Consider the following 16,344-nt stretch of genomic DNA (forward strand, 5'->3'; position numbering starts at 1 on the left):
CAGCGCCCCCTCCTCCACTCCCATCCCCTCATCCCTGGCCTGAGCCCCCTCCCCCATTCCAAACCCCCCTGACCTGAGCCCCCTCCTGCACCCCAACCCCTCATCCCTGGTCCTACCCCTCAGCCCCAGCCCAGCGCCCCCTCCTCCACCCCCATCTCCTCATCCCTGGCCTGAGCCCCCTACTCCTGAGCCCCCTCTAAACCCCTCAGCCCCAGCCCAGAGCCGCCTCCTCCACCCCCAACCCCTCATCCCTGTCCTGAGCCCCCTCCCCCATTCCAAACCCCCCTGACCTGAGCCCCCTCCTGCACCCCAACCCCTCATCCCTGGTCCTACCCCTCAGCCCCAGCCCAGCGCCCCCTCCTCCACCCCCATCATCTCCTCATCCCTGGCCTGAGCCGCCCAGCCCAGCGCCCCCTCCGCTGAACGCGGGGGATGGGCTGGGGGCGGGGCGGGGCCAGGCGCGTCGGTTTTGTGCCGCGGAGGGCGAGCAAGGCCCCGCAGTCGTGGAGGTGGGGGCGGGGCGCTGCCTCCGCCGCGTGCCGGGGTGTCGTGTGCCTGAGGGGGGGGGGGGCAACGAGAGACCCCCCCGCGTGCCTGGGAGGGGTGGGGCTGGACGGTCACGTGATCACGTTGCGCGGAAGGCTCCCAGCGTGCTGCAGGCCCGCCTCCTCGCTGCGGGGGGTCCGGCCTCGCTTCGTCACTGCCTCTTCATTGGCTGACGGCGCTGGGGAGCTTCCTGGTTATTGGTTGGGATCGCCGCGGGGCGGGGCCGCAGCGGCAGTTGTAGGCGGGGCTTGTCGTGACGTAGGGCAGCCCGGCAGCCAATGCGCTGGCCAGGGAGGGGAGTTTGAATCAGGACGGCCGGAGACAGCGGGCGGCTGGCAGCGGAGGGCGCGGAGCGAGGGGCCGGGAGCGCCGCCGCCGCCGCCATGAGGAAGAGGTGAGGGGGCGGGGCCCGGTCCGGTCCGGTCCGGTCCGGTCCGGGGCCCGCGGCCGCCGCTGTCTCTCCCTGGCGGGCGCGGCCGCCCGGGGCCGGGGTCTCGCCCCGTCGCCCAGGGCCGGCCCCGCGAGCGGGGACGCGGGCTCCGCCTGCCCCGGCCCTGGCGGGTCCCCGGGCCGGCCGCCCGCGTGGGGGCCCCTGGGACGGGCCAGCGAGTGACCCGGGCCGCCGCGAGCGCCCGGGCCCAGCCCTGCGGGAGCCCTCGGGGGCTCGGCCCCTTCGGCGCGATGGGAGAGACGGGCCGGCCGCGGTCCCGGCCATGGGGGCGGGGGGAGGCGCTGCCTGTTGTCTACTCCTCCTGGCAACACAAGAACAGGGCCCCCCAGCGAAACTAACAGGCAGCAAACAGCAGGCAGTATTTCCCACCCAGGCCCAGTCAACCTGTGGAACTCCTTGCCAGGGGATGTGCGGAGGCCACAGGAACATGTGGGCTCAAAAAAGAATCCGGGAAGTTCCTGGAGTATAAGGTCCACCAGCGGCTATTGGCCAAGGTGGTCCGGGATGCAGCACCATGCTCTGGGCTCCCTGAGCTTCCGCCTGCCAGGTGCTGGGACTTGAGGATAGAGGCTGAATCGCTTGATGAGGGCCTGTTCTTTTCATTCCCGCCGAAGCATCTGGCCTTGGCGGCTGTCCGAAGACAGGATACAGGGCTAGATGGACCATTGGTCAGGCCCAGTATAACCCGTCTTATGATTATGCTCGTGTTCTTATGAGGGCTATAAAAAATACTTGGGCAATTATACAATAGTTATTCAGATTCTTCATTTTTAAATATGTTAGAAAATGGTGAATGACACTTACCAGATGAAGATTTTATTTGCTTTTACTTGTGACATTTGGCTGAACACTGGAATTCAATTAAAAATGCACAAAACAGCATTTTAAAATCTTTTTGTTAATTAAGAGAAATTATCTTAAATGTACTGGGAACATAAACTTATTTTTTTCTTATCAAAACATGTTTTGCATTTAAAACTGATTTAATAAATAAGCGTGTTTTGGAGGTGTTAAGGTTCCTTCCCCACTCTGAACTCTAGGGTACAGATGTGGGGACCTGCATGCAAGACCCCCTAAGCTTATTTTTACCAGCTTAGGTTAAAAACTTCCCCAAGGTACAAGCTTTGCCTTGTCCTTGAACAGTATGCTGCCACCACCAAGCAATTTAAACAAAGAACAGGGAAAGAGACCACTTGGAGACATCTTCCCCCAAACCCTGCACCCCCTTTCCTGGGGAAGGCTTGATAAGAATCCTCACCAATTTGTACGGGTGAACACAGACCGAAACCCTTGGATCTTAAGAACAATGAAAAATTAATTAGGTTCTTAAAAGAAGAATTTTAATTAAAGAAAAGGTAAAAGAATCACCTCTGTAAAATCAGGATGGTAAATACCTTACAGGGTAATCGGATTCAAAAACCTTAAGCTACAAAAAGACACAAAAGCAGGAATATACATTCCATTCAGCACAACTTATTTTACCAGCCATTAAACAAAAGGAAATCTAACGCATTTCTAGCTAGATTACTTACTAACTTAACAGAAGTTCTGAGGCTGCCTTCCTGATCTGTTCCCGGCAAAAGCATCATACAAACAGACCCTTTGTTCCCCCCCCACTCTGATTTGAAAGTATCTTGTCCTCTCATTGGTTATTTTGGGTCAGGTGCCAGCGAGGTTACCTTAGCTTCTTAACCCTTTACAGCTGAAAGGGTTTTGTCTCTGGCCAGGAGGGATTTTATAGCACTGTATACAGAAAGGTGGTTACCCTTCCCTTTATAACAGGAGGGTGTAGCTGCAGATCCTGTACTTGAAGATAAGACACTTGGGCAATGGTGTTTGGTCTATTTTGTTCGCCATGAGGGTATTGTGCCTGGCCTCTGGGTCCCTAAACAAGCCCTGTGAGAGTTTTATTTGTGGCTGGGACCCTTGGGTCTATGACCAGCCCTGGTTTTTGAAGTCTAAGTGGTTTATCCCTCCCTGGTAGCAAGGGGATGGAGCTGAGCAGTGAGGTTCAGGACTTGTCAGTTTCCAGGCAAACTCCTGAGCAGAACAGGAGCAGCAAATAAGGGAGTTGGGGAGGAAGTGTGGTTCCTTCTCTTCCAGGTATGGCTCCACACTAAGTAGTGAAGATCTGGACAATGAATGCAAAACTGCTGTGACATGCCTTGGATGGGCTCTGCTCACTTCTCTGCTAGAAAGAGAGTTCTGGTGGTGGCTGTACTGATGGAGAAAACATGATGTGAGAGAGCAAATTTCAATGCTGCGTAGCATCCAAGCAAAGACTTCTTAGACAGCCAGATTCAGAAATAATTGCCACCAGGAGAAGGATCATCCATAAGAGAATTGGAAAGAAGGAACGAAAGAAGTGGACTGACAGTTTGTGACCAAGGGAAGAGAGACGCATTCATAGATAGAAATGTTGACTTATCAGATACTCAGCAAGTCCCTTTTATCTTCAAGCACAGGATCTGCAGGATGATGAAGTACTTTTCATGAAGCAGAATGATGTACTAGTATCCTAGGAGGATGAAGTAGAACTTTTCAGTCCACTGGTAACTAAAGGCAAAAAAAGCAAACATCATTCTGGGATGTATTAGCAGGAGTGTTGGAAACAAGACACAAGAAGAATTCGCAAAAAGAAAAGGAGTACTTGTGGCACCTTAGAGACTAACCAATTTATTTGAGCATAAGCTTTCGTGAGCTACAGCTCACTTCATCGGATGCATACTGTGGAAAGTATAGAAGATCTTTTTATACACACAAAGCATGAAAAAAATGGGTGTTTACCACTACAGAATTGTTCTTCTTAACCTATGAGGATAGGACAAGAAGCAATGGGCTTAAATTGCAGCAAGGGAGGTTTAGGTTGGACATTAGGAAAAGTTTCCTAACTCTCAGGGTGGTTAAGCACTGGAATATATTGCCCAGGGAGGTTGTGGAATCTCCACCATTGGAGATTTTTAAGAGCAGGTTAGACAAACACCTGTCAGGGATGGTCTAGATAATATTTAGTCCTGCCATGAGTGCAGGGGACTGGACTGGACTGGACCTCGAGAGGTCATCTAGTCTTGTGATTCTATAATGCTAGTCAACGTGGCTTTATGAAAAATAGACCTTGCCAAACACACTTGCTTTCATTCTTTGAGGTTACTTGTCAATTTAGACTTTTGAAGACATTGAGTTAGTACCATACAACATCCTGGTTTAAAAAAAAAAGAAAGAAAAGCACTATGCAATATCAGTAAAACATACATGAAATAGATTAAGAACTGGAGAACTGACAGATCTCAAAGTAGTCCTAAATGGGGATGTTTCTAGTGGGGTTCTACGTGGATAAGTACTAAGCCCAATACTATTCAGCACTTTCATCAGTGATCTGGAGGTAAATATAAAATCACTGCTGATAAAATTAGCAGATGAGACAGATTGGTGGAGTGATAACTAATGTTGAGGACAGGGCAGCCAAACGGTGATCTGCAAACAAAATGACAGCTTTCAGAGGAGCAGCCGTGTTAGTCTGTATTCGCAAAAAGAAAAGGAGTACGTGTGGCACCTTAAATTGGTTAGTCTCTAAGGTGCCACAAGTCCTCCTTTTCTTTTTGCGAACAAAATGTGTGTGAATACAGCCAAATGTGGAGTTGTCCATCCAGGAACACGGACTGCCAGGCACGCTACAGAACGGGGCCTGTACCCTGGAGAGCAGTAACCTGAAAGGATTTGGGTCTTACTGGATGAGCAACTCAACGTGAACTACCCGTGCGCCAAGGGTTAATGCAGTCACTGGATGTGTAAACGGGAATAGGGAGGTGACTTTTACCTCTGTATGCAGCATTGGTGAGACCAGTACTGGAATATCATGTGCACTTCCGCATTTTTAAAGAGGTGTTGAAAAATGGGACAGGGTGTGTAAAGAACCAGAAAAATTATTTCAGGGCTGGAGAAAATGCCCTTCAGTGAGGGACTTGGAGCTCAATATGTTTAGTTTATCAAAAAGACTGAAAGGTGACTTGATTACTGTGTATAAGGACCTTCCCTGGGAGAAAATACTGAGCACTTAGAGATCTTTCACCTCGAGGAGACAAGCAGAACAAGAGAAGAAAGGGTTCCTCCCCTGTGCAGTAACGGTGATTCTTTGAAATGTGTCTCCCTAGTGGAACACCTATAGGGACGCAGCTCAAAGAAGAGCCCATGGCTGGAAGCTGAATTCAAATTAGATACAAATGTTCAACAGGGAGGGTGATTAACCCTTGGACCAAACTCCCAATGACAGCAGTGGATTCTCTATCTCTTGATGGCTTCCAATCCATGCTGAAGCCTTTCTGGAACATGCATTTGCCAAACACAAGTTACGGGGCCCAGTCGGGGTGACTGGGTGAAATGTAAGGGCCTGCGTTACACAGGAGGTCAGACTAGATGATCTAGTGGTCGCTTCTGGCTAGAAACTTTGACTCTATGACCAAAGGAGGGAGTCACTGTAGTTAATGAATTGAACTGACTGTGTCTGGACACCATGTCCTTCAAGTTCTTAGAACTGATAGATCTCATCCCCTCACCTCACTTTTATTCATAGGTTGAAGGAGGAAAACAAACTTTAAATTCTCAGTCAGTTTCTCGACTTTGAATGAACTCATACAAATGAAGAAAGTGTTCTCTCTGCTTCTGCAGAAGAGGATAGTGCTGTCAAAAGCTGGTTTAGCACTTGAGCAAACTGTCATGTGAATTTCTTCAATGCTTTGGCAGCAAATGCATAACTAGCTGAGTGGTTTGCTTCCAGCCCTGAAATTTACTATGGCTGGCAATGAGCAATGGGTGATTGTTATATGTGCATGTCATAACAGCATCTTCCTTTTCATCCATTAGGCATCTTAAAGCTCCTTGGGGCAGGGAGTGTCTCTTTGTTGTGTGTTTGTACAGTGCCTGGCCCAGGACTGGGGCTCTTAGGTGCTGTGGTAATACCAACACTAAAGAATAATATCTTAGTACTTTGCGTTGAGAATATTGGCGAGAAAGTGAAGCACAGTAAGTGCTTGATCCCTCTGCTCCCTCACAGCTTGAATTTTTGTTGCATGAGTCTTTCCAAATTCCAGCCGCATCAGCAATAGAGTAGCTCTTTTTACAACTTATCCAAAGGAATGCAAACAGGTTTGTCCAAATAGATGTTTTAAAACTCAACCCTCAATTCCATCTCCTAGGAGACTAAAAACTAGTACTCGCCTCTTCAGTGAAGCTGAAGCGAAGTGATTGTGATGGAAGTATTTTACAACTGTCCCTCCTGCCTCCCTCAGCGAGGTGCTGGCTGCAGAGTCCGTGGCATGTCTGAACAAAGCGCTGGGTCACCTTCGGGATATCTGGGAGGAGATTGGGATCCCTGAGGAGCAGCGACTGCAACGAACAGAAGTGGTGAAGAAGCACATCAAGGTGAGTACTTTTCTCTCTAGCGCCGTTTGCTCTGTATCCAGACACTGTAAGGGATGAATGAACTCGAGGTGTGTACACCTGACCCCAGCAGCCTGCAGGGAAGCAGCTGCTCTATCTTGGGCAGGGAGACACTGGTGGGGAAGGAGGGCAAGACTGGTGTTTTCTTTTTAGGTCTTTCCTGGCAGCTCAGGAGAGCTCTATTCTGGCTAGACTTACGCTGCCTCTCCTCAGAATCATGAGCCTGGAGAAATACAATGGATACTGCAGAAAATCTGATGACTTCCCCACTATGTGCTGCTGACTGCAGCTACTTAGCAAAGTGGCAGTCGGCACTGGCCAGTCTAGAAGGGGAATTGACTGTGCCAACTAGTGAGAACCTACCCTGCTCTGAACAGTTCCTGCTGGCCAGCTCTGTTTTACTTGGGTGGCCCAGAGGTCATTGTATCAGGCTTTCAGCCTCCCTGTGTTCCTCAGCATGATACAGGAGAGCCCTGCCCAATCATGTCCAATCCTGGGTGTAGGCTCTAGCATGACCAGCAGATCTGTTTGGGTCCCTTCCAGCTCTGTCTTCAGCAGAGTATAGGACCTAACCATTCCAGCCCTCTTACCTCCCTGCCCTATAGATGACTAGTTTTCCTCCTCCTGCTGCTGGCCATATATTTCATGCATGTGCTAAACACACACCTCTGCCATCCAGTGGCAGATAAAAATATCCCTTTTGGAAGGGCCTGCTTGCGGGGGGGCAGTGGAAACAGCTGGCTATCGTCCAGGACGGATCCAGAGCATCCAAGAGCCATCTTCCTGGCTTCTCTTATTCTGGGTCCCAGGGCCATACATGGCCCCTCACTCTCCAAAGGTGTGCATTGCTCCCAGATAGCTGGCTTCTCTAATGTGCCCACGGCTCTTGTCCTCCTGTAACTATGCCCTGTAACTATGCCCTGGCACCTACGATTGTCTTCATCCAAAACTCTGAAAACGTTTCACAAAGATGGTAAGTACAAGGCTTGAAAAATGAACCCAGTGCCTGCTAGGCCTACTGGACAGGGTCCAAACTCCTGCACAGCCCTAGCCCCCACACCCTGCAAAAGATGCACACAACAGCCTGTTCCTTGGAATTAGCCTGAACCGCTTTCTGTTGTTTCCTGGCTCTTGGACCTTCTGTCTGAACTCTGCTTCTTCCTCCTCTGCCACCATACTTCTTATCTCTTCCTGTGCTGCTCTTCCCTCGCCCTGGCTTCCCCTTGCATAGAGTTCTCCCCTCTATTCTCCTTTCCCCTCAGATAATCTTCCTCCTCTGCTTCTCTTGAGTTAGCCACTGCCCCTTTCTGCTTCGCTTCAGCTGCTCCAGATACTCTCCCCTGGGGCGAGTGGGTTTCTCAAGCCTTGTAAGTACCATTCCCATTTCACAGATGATCAGTCTGAAGTCCAGGAATGATACTCGGTGACTCCCACACCCTTCCCCTGGGTTACTGAGATGGCCAGTGCCCAGTGGGAAAATGGACCCACTCCCCAGGCCAGGGGGCTCTGAGCGAGGTGGAAGGCAGGCATGAAACATTCAGGGCTGTGGGAGAGCAGGACAGAGAGCATCTCCCCTAGGGCTGTGTACCTGCTCCATCACATTGCAGACTGTTCTCCTCTCCTGTTCCATTCTGGGGGAAAGGCCCAGACCCCCTGTTGCACAGCTTCTGTCGCCCTCACGTTCTGATCTTCATGGCTTGGGTGCCTTAAAATCCCTGTCAGGACCCTTCAGACTAACAGTCCTGTCTCTCGGCCCCTGAGGCAGCCCTTCCTAGCAGACTGCAGATGTAGCCCTACCCAGTGTTTCCCTCTTTGCTTCACCAGGGCACAGGGATTGGGGGATCTTGCTGCAGCTCTGCCCTGGCATTTCTCTTCTGCGTCTCTTGTGCCCCGTGTAAAACATCTCACTCCAGTCCATGCAGTGGGCACTGTGCTCTATGCCCAGCATGCCCAGAGGCTACTCTTTAGCATTGCACAGCCTTTCAGGGGTGTGAGTGGGCTCTGCTCCAAACCTCCTGACACCAGGCTTAGGGTATTCACTCCTCTCTGGCTCTCCCACACATCCTCCACTGCTCCTCTAGGGCCAACGCTAACTGTCGCTCTGCTGCAGGGTCTGCTGGACATGATGGTTGCTGAGGAGGAGAACCTGAAGGATCGTCTCCTGAAAAGCATTGCTATGTGTCGCAAGGAACTGGACACTCTCTGCAAGGAGCTCCAGCTGGATCCATTTGAGGTGAGTTCCGAGGCCTGGCCCTGAGACTCCCTCCTGTCCATCCAGTCTAGTAACACTGTCTTCTACTGGCTTAGTCCTCACCCCGGTGCCTCATGCAGGGCTTCTGCTCACAGGAAAAACTGGCTTTTTCCCAAAGTCTGTCTCCTTAGAGCTCATCAGTGAGCCGTAGGGAGCACAGATCTCTGGACCACCAAGAGGGTCTTGCAGGCTGAGTGGAGGTGGCACAGGCTCATGCTGCAAACCTGGCTTCTCGCAGCCGATCTACTTTGTCTGTGGAAGGGCTGTCCTGCTGGAGTGCCTGCCCGTGGGTGGACTAGCTCTGAACTGAATCCAGGAGGATAAAGGCCTTGTGTCTTGCCCTGTCAGCTGGAAACTAACCAGGTCAATGCACGTTGGCTAGAGCTGCTGTACAGAGCAGTGCTGATGTCTTGTGCTCTCTCAGGAGGAGGAGAGCACCATCCTGCAGCGGGAGAAGGACTTGCGCACCCGCTTGGAAGTGATGCTGAAGCAGAAGAGAGAGAGAAAGCAGGAGCTGAAAACGCTGCAAGAACGAGATCAAGACTTGTGTGACCTTCTCTGCATGACCCCCTACAGCATCGACAGCAACTCTGTGCCCAGCCTGGAGGAACTCGACTGCTTCAGACGCCACCTGGCAGCACTGGCTGCTGAGAAGGTCTGGGGTGTGTGTGGGGCGGGGGGTGTATGTACGTGTGTCAGAGAGCGCGAGAAACCTCTCTGGCCTGATGCTTCCTGGCCTCTAGCACTGTTGCTTTCTGCCTCCAGGGGCGCAGGAGAGAGGAGTTTGTCAGCGTCAAGCGGCAGATCATACTGTGTATGGAGGAGCTGGATCATGTCCCTGACACCAGCTTCGAGCGGGATGTGGTGTGTGAGGATGAGGACGCCTTCTGCCTATCTATGGAGAACATTGCTGCTCTTAAAGAGCTGCTGCAGCAGGTAGGGAGAACAGTGGTATGAAGTCTTCCATGCTGTAGTTTGCAGGGCGATTCTTAGTGCTATGGCTCCAGTAAAAGGGTCCTGGCACTGGTGAAAAGGGCTTATAATAGGGACAGTTGAAGGGGCGTGGGGGCTCTTGCCTTTGCAGTGAGCAGGTACTTCTGATGAGTCCCCCTTGAACAGAAGTGAGCTACCCCTGCTAGCTGCGCAATGCTGACCCTCTGCTTTCCCTGCTCTAGCTGGAGGCCCGGAGAGCTTTAAATGAAGCTGTCTGCGGTGAGCTGCGCTCCAGAATTGTGGAGCTCTGGGACAGGCTGCAGGTGCCTGCGGAGGAGAGAGAATCCTTTGCCCCGTACATGACCGGATCCAGAGCCAAAACCAGGAAAGCTGTAAGGAAATCTTGCCTGGTCTGAGCCATAGGGGGCTGCTGCTTGGCGTAAAGGGAGGGATGCAAGCCTTGCCTCTGAGAGCTGGCCATGGATGCTAGTGCCTAGGGGCTCCTGTGTTCTAGGATGGCTTGTGCTGCCTGGGGCCAGGAACGATCCCCAGCCGCTCCAGGCTGGTTCTCCCTGAAGCACCCAGTAAACCCCCCTCCCTGTACTGCTGTGCCCTGACGCCCAGGGATTTCCCTGCTATGTTCTGGTCTCTAGCTGCAGTTCGAGGTGGACCGCCTGGAGGAGCTGAAGCTGCAGAACATGAAGACTGTGATTGAAGCAATCAGAGCAGAGCTGGCCACTTACTGGGACAAATGCTTTTATGGCACTGAGCAGAGACAGGCTTTTGCCCCTTACTACGAGGGTGCGTATGGGGTTTCCAGGTCGGGGCCTGGGGCTGGGTCTTGGTTTTTCTGTCTGCCCCATAGGGAGCTGTGCAGAAGCCCAGCTGAAGGCGCGCAGGGTGCTCTCCAGTGGAGCTTCCCATTCAGCAGCCTGGCCTGCTGCTGCCCCGTTGCTGAGTTTGGGATCCCTGGTGTTTGTGCCCCGTGACTCTGCTCTCCATCTCTTCGCAGAGGACTGCACTGAGGCCCTGCTGCAGCGCCACGACACTGAGCTGGAGCGTGTGAAGCATTATTACGAGACACACAAAGAGCTCTTTGAAGCTGTTCAGAAATGGGAGGAAAACTGGAGGCTTTTTCTGGAGCTGGAGGTACTGTCCCTGCAGGGAGCATACAAACTGACCCTAGCTCTGGGGCATGCTGGGGGCTGAGGAAGGCCAGGGTGCCCACAAGGCAAAATGTGGGGAGATGGGCAGTGTGACCTGGGGGGTGGGGGCATGTGGGGATCTCACTGGAGGGTGGCCTGGCAAAGAGAGATTGAGTGCGGTACTGCAGGCAGGGCGGGAGGGCATCTCGGAGACATAGGTGGGCATGTCGGGATGTGAACTCTCTGCTTGGTTCCCTCATCATTGGCCTTCTGTGCATTAGAGAAAAGCAACAGACCCAAGTCGCTTTGCTAACCGAGGGGGCAACCTCCTGAAGGAAGAGAAGCAGCGAGCGAAACTGCAGAAGACTCTCCCCAAGGTACGTGCTGCTCTGGCTGGGGTGGTGGCCCTCCTGTCAGCCTGTGGGAGCTGAACGCCACAGCCGGCCATTGAACACAAGGCTTGTGGGGAGGCAGGTGTGGGCTTGGTATGCCATCACTGAGGCTCCCAACCCTGTGGGTTGGTTGGCAGCGTAAAGCAGGGCTCTCTGACCAAGCAGGTCACGGGTTCTGGGAAATCCCAGGCTGGATGGGGCAGCCTGCTAGGGTCACTGCAGCCTGATCTGCTCTGCTGCAGTCATTCACTGTCTCTCTCCACCCAGCTGGAGGAGGAGCTGAAAGTTCGAATTGAGGCCTGGGAACGGGAGCATGAGGAGGCCTTCTTGGTGAATGGGCAGCGGTTCATGGAATACGTGAGCGAGCAATGGCAGCTACATCGGCTGGAGAAAGAGAGGGAGAAGCAGGAACGGGTGAGTGCAGAGCTGAACAGAGTGAAGTCCCACCAAAAGGGGCCAGGTGTGTTCTCCACTGCCACTGGGACAGGCCCTTTCCCACTGCCTGAGCCAGGGTGGGCAAACCTCTCACTGCTCTTCTTGGGCGGAGAGAGCTTTGCCACTTCGTCTGCATGTGGCCAAAGCTAATGGCATCAGCATCTCCCACAGGCTTCGGCCAGCACGTACTGTGCTCCTTCTCCCTGGATGCCAGTAAGCTGGGATTTGGCCACTCTAATTCATAGCTGTGCCATCAAGTGCCTGGCATCTGTCCTCCCCTCCTGCACTGCCTTCCAGCAAGCAGGGGTGAGATGCTGCTGCGTGGGATTTGCTCAGTGCTTTCCCCTCGCTGGCCCTATGCTGTGCCGCATGGCTGGGCTTTAGTTGGCCCTCGATGCCCTTGAGCAGGTAACTGTCTGAATCCCTGGGGCTGGTGCACACCTCTCCAATGGCCCTCACCCGGGCCCAGCTCTACGTGTCTCTCTTGTGTAGCAACTGAAGAAGAGTCGTCAGATCGAGGAGGAGATGTTATATGGTACTGCCCCGAGGACACCCAGCAAGCGGCGAGTCCTAGGAGCCAACACGCCTGGCAAAGTGAGGAAGGTAAATGAGACATGCTGCCAGCTTGGCACAGCAGCAAACCCCACCTGCTTTGCTGTGAGAAGTGTCAAGCTTGGTGCTCCTTAAAGGAGCCCGGTTCTTGGGCATCTTCGAGTGGTAGGAGTAAAACGGTGCTTGCTGAGCTGCCAGTGGTTGGCCTCTCCAGAGCCATGGCACGGAATGCTGCCCATGTCAGGCCCCTTGGGAATGCTATGGCTCCATAAAGGGGCCAGAGGAGCAGGACCTTGCTGATGGCAGCCAGAGAGCTGTCCACACCCTCCTGCCCTGAGGAGTGACTGCAGCCCTCCCACCAGCACTGAGGGCTCTGTCCACAGCCTCTCCTGGAAAGCTGCCATGTGCGCTGGGATTCTCCCAGTGGATGTTGCTGAACTGAGACTTACCCCCCCGCACCCCCACTGATGCCCTGGTTACCACATGGGGGGGCGCCATTAAAGGGAAATGGGCCTCCTTTCCAAGGACTTCCCTGCATGGCTGATCTCTGGGCCTCCACCACTAACTACTTCTGCTTTGCCTTCAGCTCAATGCAACTTCCTGTGCCACTCCCAACAGCACACTCCGTTCCGCCTTTGGGGGGACGCTCTTCCCCTCGCCGGCGTCCCGCCCACCGCCCTCCGGAGGCAAGGTAAGCGCGTGCTGCCTCTCGCTCCAGGACCCCAGTGCCGTGCCCCAGGGAGCTCTGCTCTTCTAGGCACAGGCCCCAGGAGAGGGTTAAGGACTGGGCAGAGGGCGTGTGAGCTTGGGGTGGAGGAGGCAGGTATAAAATAACTTCTCTCATGTGCAGTTCTGGCTGCCTCAGTGGCTGTCGCTCCCCTCAGCGTACGTACTGAGCTGCAGTCCCTGCCCTGCTGAGCTGCCAGGCCCCGTGGTGCTCCTGCTGGGGGAGGGGCTTCTTTGTTTAAAGGAAATTCCGTGGTCAGCTGCAAGCTGCCAATGCGATAGGTAAAGCTCGTGTAGGGCCTGATGCCCTGCTGATGCCCTGGGACCAGCACTGCTCTGGGCAGTGTGAGAGCCCATAACATTCAGAATATATGTCTGCAGCCCTTATGGTGCATTTCCATCACTCCGCATTGTTTGGTAGCTGGCTTCGGTGCCTTAGCTCAGACTCTAGGCATGATGGGATCTGCCCCAGCAGGGTTGCCCCTGGGACTGGCTGAAGCAGGAAAAGGCAGGACTTAAAGCTGAGTTCCAGCACAGAGCTCCAAGCCCTGACACAGGGGATCCCTTTGGCTTGGTGATGCTGGGAAGGGAAACAAAGCCAGCACTACTGTACTTGCCATGTTCTATTCATGTCTGTCCTAACCGTCAGTGCTTCCTTCTCTCTAGCTCGGCCAGCCACCTCGGACCCCCAGCCGCGTGGCCATGAAGCCCCCTCGCACGGCACAAGCAGAACGGAACAAAGAGAACATGTCCCAGTTGAATGGAACCACCCTGAGCGGTGGGTGCACCCCCACAGCCCCTGCCCAGCGTAACTACAGCATTAACTCTGTTGCCAGCACCTATTCTGAGTTTGCGGTAATTCACCTCTTATAAACACAATCCAGTCTGGGCAGCACAGTCAGGGAGGGGATCCCTGTGCACCAGATGCACTCCAGGAGGCACAGCATGTCTCACCTCTGCTCCGTGTTCAGAGCCCATCTTCCTGCCACTCAGCGACAGCCATCCAGAGCTGCCTTAGGGAGCCAGCCTGGGCTCCAACTCCAGTGACTTTAGCTATGAAGGCAGTCCCGGAGGCCTGGCCCTGCCATTCTGTGTGGTTCCAATAATGCCTCGCTCCTGCTTCTGGCTGAGGGACCCTAGTGGGAACTGGCCATCAGGCGCACATGCACCTGGCAATGAATGCTGTCTCTGATCTCTCACGAAGAACTTCCCTGGCCTGGCCCTGTGTGCGGGAGCCTCACCACGCCCCGGAGGAGGGGTGTTCGCCCCATGGTACAGATGGGGAACTGAGGCACAGTCGCTGGCTTATCCCAGGTGTCTCAGGAGTTGGCAGCAGAGCCTGGCTCTGTAGCCAGATCTCCTGAGTTCCTGCGCAGGGCCATAGCCTCGAAGGCTCTATTTCTATTCATCTTGGGTGGTGTCGGGGCGGGCTTCAGCTGGCTGTCCACTTACTGTCTGCCTGCCATCAGCCTGGGGCTGCCACCTCTTTCATGCCATTCGCCTGTCCTCAGCACCCGGTTAAAACCTTTTGGATCGGATCAGGCTGAAGCAGCCAGAGCAGCAGTTGGCTGTTCGGTGCCCCTCCCACTTGCATCCAAAGGAGAAGTGAGTGAGGCTGAGTAAGACTAGGGGGCAGGGTCCATCCCCCAGTCCATTGAGCCTGTAGAAAATACAGTCATGGCAGAAGCATTGACTCCTCTGGCACTTCCTCTGCAGCTGGAGTTGGTGGTGATGTGCTGATGCTCCTGTCTAGGAGCACACTCTACTCAGCTCAGGGCTCTGGGGTAGCCTGCTGCATCCTTGTTCCTTCTCTGCCTGGCCTCTCTGAAGTACGTTGGATGGGCCAAGCTCCTCAGGCCAGCCTTCCTTATCCTGTTCCCAAAGCACCTGGCAGCTCAGCGCTCCCACCTGGGATCTGCCAGCTTGTGGCACTGACTTTCTGCTGGCTGGCACAGGGCAGGAGATGCTGTCCGGAGAGCCCTGGTGAGGCAGGGCCTGCCTCCTGCGATGGGCTAGGGCCTGACTGTTGCCTGTGTCACTTTGTGCTGGCCTCTCTGACCCTGACCCTACTCACAGCAAGCCCTGAGGCAGGGAGTTAGGCTGACCCCAGGGGCCCATAGCTTCTGGAGGCCTGAATTATTAACCTCGCCTAAGTTCCTCAACAGCGGGCTGGTGAAAGGCCTAGGGCAGGTGAACATTCTTGGCCAGGCAGGGTAAGTGGACTCTGGGAAGAACTGCTGAGCTGCAAACCACTCCAACCTCACCCAGCTGCTGGGCACCTGCCAGAGGGGCCTGCTGCTGAGAAGGCCCATCGCAGCTCTCCTCCTACTGGGCCAGGAATCCTCCCTGCTGCAACAACCAGCTGCTCCTGCCCTCTGGCCTGGCCTTGTCTAATCAGGGGGAAGGCCATAAGCACCCCCAACTCATGGCAGCAAAAGTCAGGGCCATGGAGCAGAGTTCCATGTGTCCAGCTTGCTTGCTGAGAACTCCGGCCCAAAAGTTGCATTCATGGCCAGCGCCCACAATGGCTCCTGACCCTAACATTGTGGCTTCCCAAGAGGGTCTGGGATACAGGGATTGAGGCACCCATGGTCACCGAGACTAGTAACTTGTGGCTGGATCAAAAGGAAGCAGGGTTCCCTCTGGCAGAATTGTGACACAGTCCCGTGTGCCTGACACCAACTCCTCCCCTGCCCCCCTTGGTCTGTCTTACAAACCAGCTTGCTTTCCAGATGCTCCAACAGAGCCCAAATTCTCAGCAAACCGGAGCGCTGCCTGCCCTGCAGGAATTGGTACTGCTTGCTATAGTATAAGCTGACTTCTTTCGGGGCAGGGTCAGCAGTTATCCAGGTAGGAAGTCCCAGTATCAGCTGAGTGAAGCTGCCCGCAGTGAGCGGAGATGGTTTGTTCTTGTGTCCCCTGGCCTGCACCAACCTGGCACTGCTCTAGCTTGGGGGGCTACTGGCCCGAAATGTCTCCTGGCTGCTTGACCATAAGCTGCCTTTTCCCGCCCCTCTCGAGTGACCAGCACCCACAGGCCCTCAGCACGCGCTGCCGAGACAGCCACCTTGGCCAGGCTGCGGGAGAGCAACTCAGCGAGCTTGAGATGGCCCAAAGTGCACGGCCCGGCTCTGCTGCCCGTCACTGGGTGTTGCCCTCCCCTCAGAGGGCACTTCATTTGCATTTTTCTTTTTTTTTTAAACAGCGCGAACTTTCAAAGGCTTCCAAATCTGACACCAGCTCCCGGATCCTGAACTCCACCACCACCAACATCCACTGCTGAGGAGGCCGCTACGGGGCCACAGCCAGAAGGTTCCGGTTGTTCAGGGTTGCAGCTGGATCGCTGCTCTGGCACAGCATGACTGGACGTGCAGCACCCGAGTGTGCGTCCCTTCGGCGGGCGGTGAAAACGGCAAGTGCCCCACGTTGGATTTTTAGCCAGGCCCTACGTGCTACAATGCTCCTGTGTGCCCATGG

At 54.2% G+C, this 16,344-nt stretch overlaps 1 protein-coding gene across 3 annotated transcripts; it reads left to right on the top strand.

Annotated features, from left to right (window-relative positions):
- Positions 1-595: 595 nt before the first annotated feature.
- PRC1 (protein regulator of cytokinesis 1) lies at positions 596-16,301 on the top strand. 3 transcript variants are annotated; one of them, XM_074966709.1, is made up of 14 exons: positions 596-940; positions 6,190-6,415; positions 8,544-8,666; positions 9,109-9,339; positions 9,450-9,620; positions 9,860-10,009; positions 10,271-10,418; positions 10,630-10,766; positions 11,044-11,139; positions 11,422-11,568; positions 12,082-12,192; positions 12,728-12,832; positions 13,534-13,722; positions 16,073-16,301. In XM_074966709.1, the coding sequence occupies exons 3-14, from the start codon at positions 8,556-8,558 to the stop codon at positions 16,148-16,150; spliced, it is 1,674 nt and encodes a 557-aa protein (XP_074822810.1). In that variant the 5' UTR covers positions 596-940; positions 6,190-6,415; positions 8,544-8,555; the 3' UTR covers positions 16,151-16,301. The 3 variants fall into 3 exon arrangements, with proteins under 3 accessions (XP_074822810.1, XP_074822808.1, XP_074822809.1); XM_074966707.1 differs by having other exon boundaries at positions 6,283-6,415; XM_074966708.1 differs by having other exon boundaries at positions 597-940; positions 6,283-6,415; positions 13,534-13,645; positions 16,073-16,239.
- The last annotated feature ends 43 nt before the right edge of the window (positions 16,302-16,344 follow it).

The sequence above is a fragment of the Natator depressus genome, chromosome 10 (assembly GCF_965152275.1).
Source record: "Natator depressus isolate rNatDep1 chromosome 10, rNatDep2.hap1, whole genome shotgun sequence".
Classification (NCBI taxonomy): domain Eukaryota; kingdom Metazoa; phylum Chordata; order Testudines; family Cheloniidae; genus Natator; species Natator depressus.

Coding starts and splice junctions, on each gene's coding strand:
- PRC1 (XM_074966707.1), top strand. Junction 8,667..9,108: donor TCCAGCTGGATCCATTTGAG/GTGAGTTCCGAG, acceptor GTGCTCTCTCAG/GAGGAGGAGAGCACCATCCT. Junction 9,621..9,859: donor TTAAAGAGCTGCTGCAGCAG/GTAGGGAGAACA, acceptor TCCCTGCTCTAG/CTGGAGGCCCGGAGAGCTTT.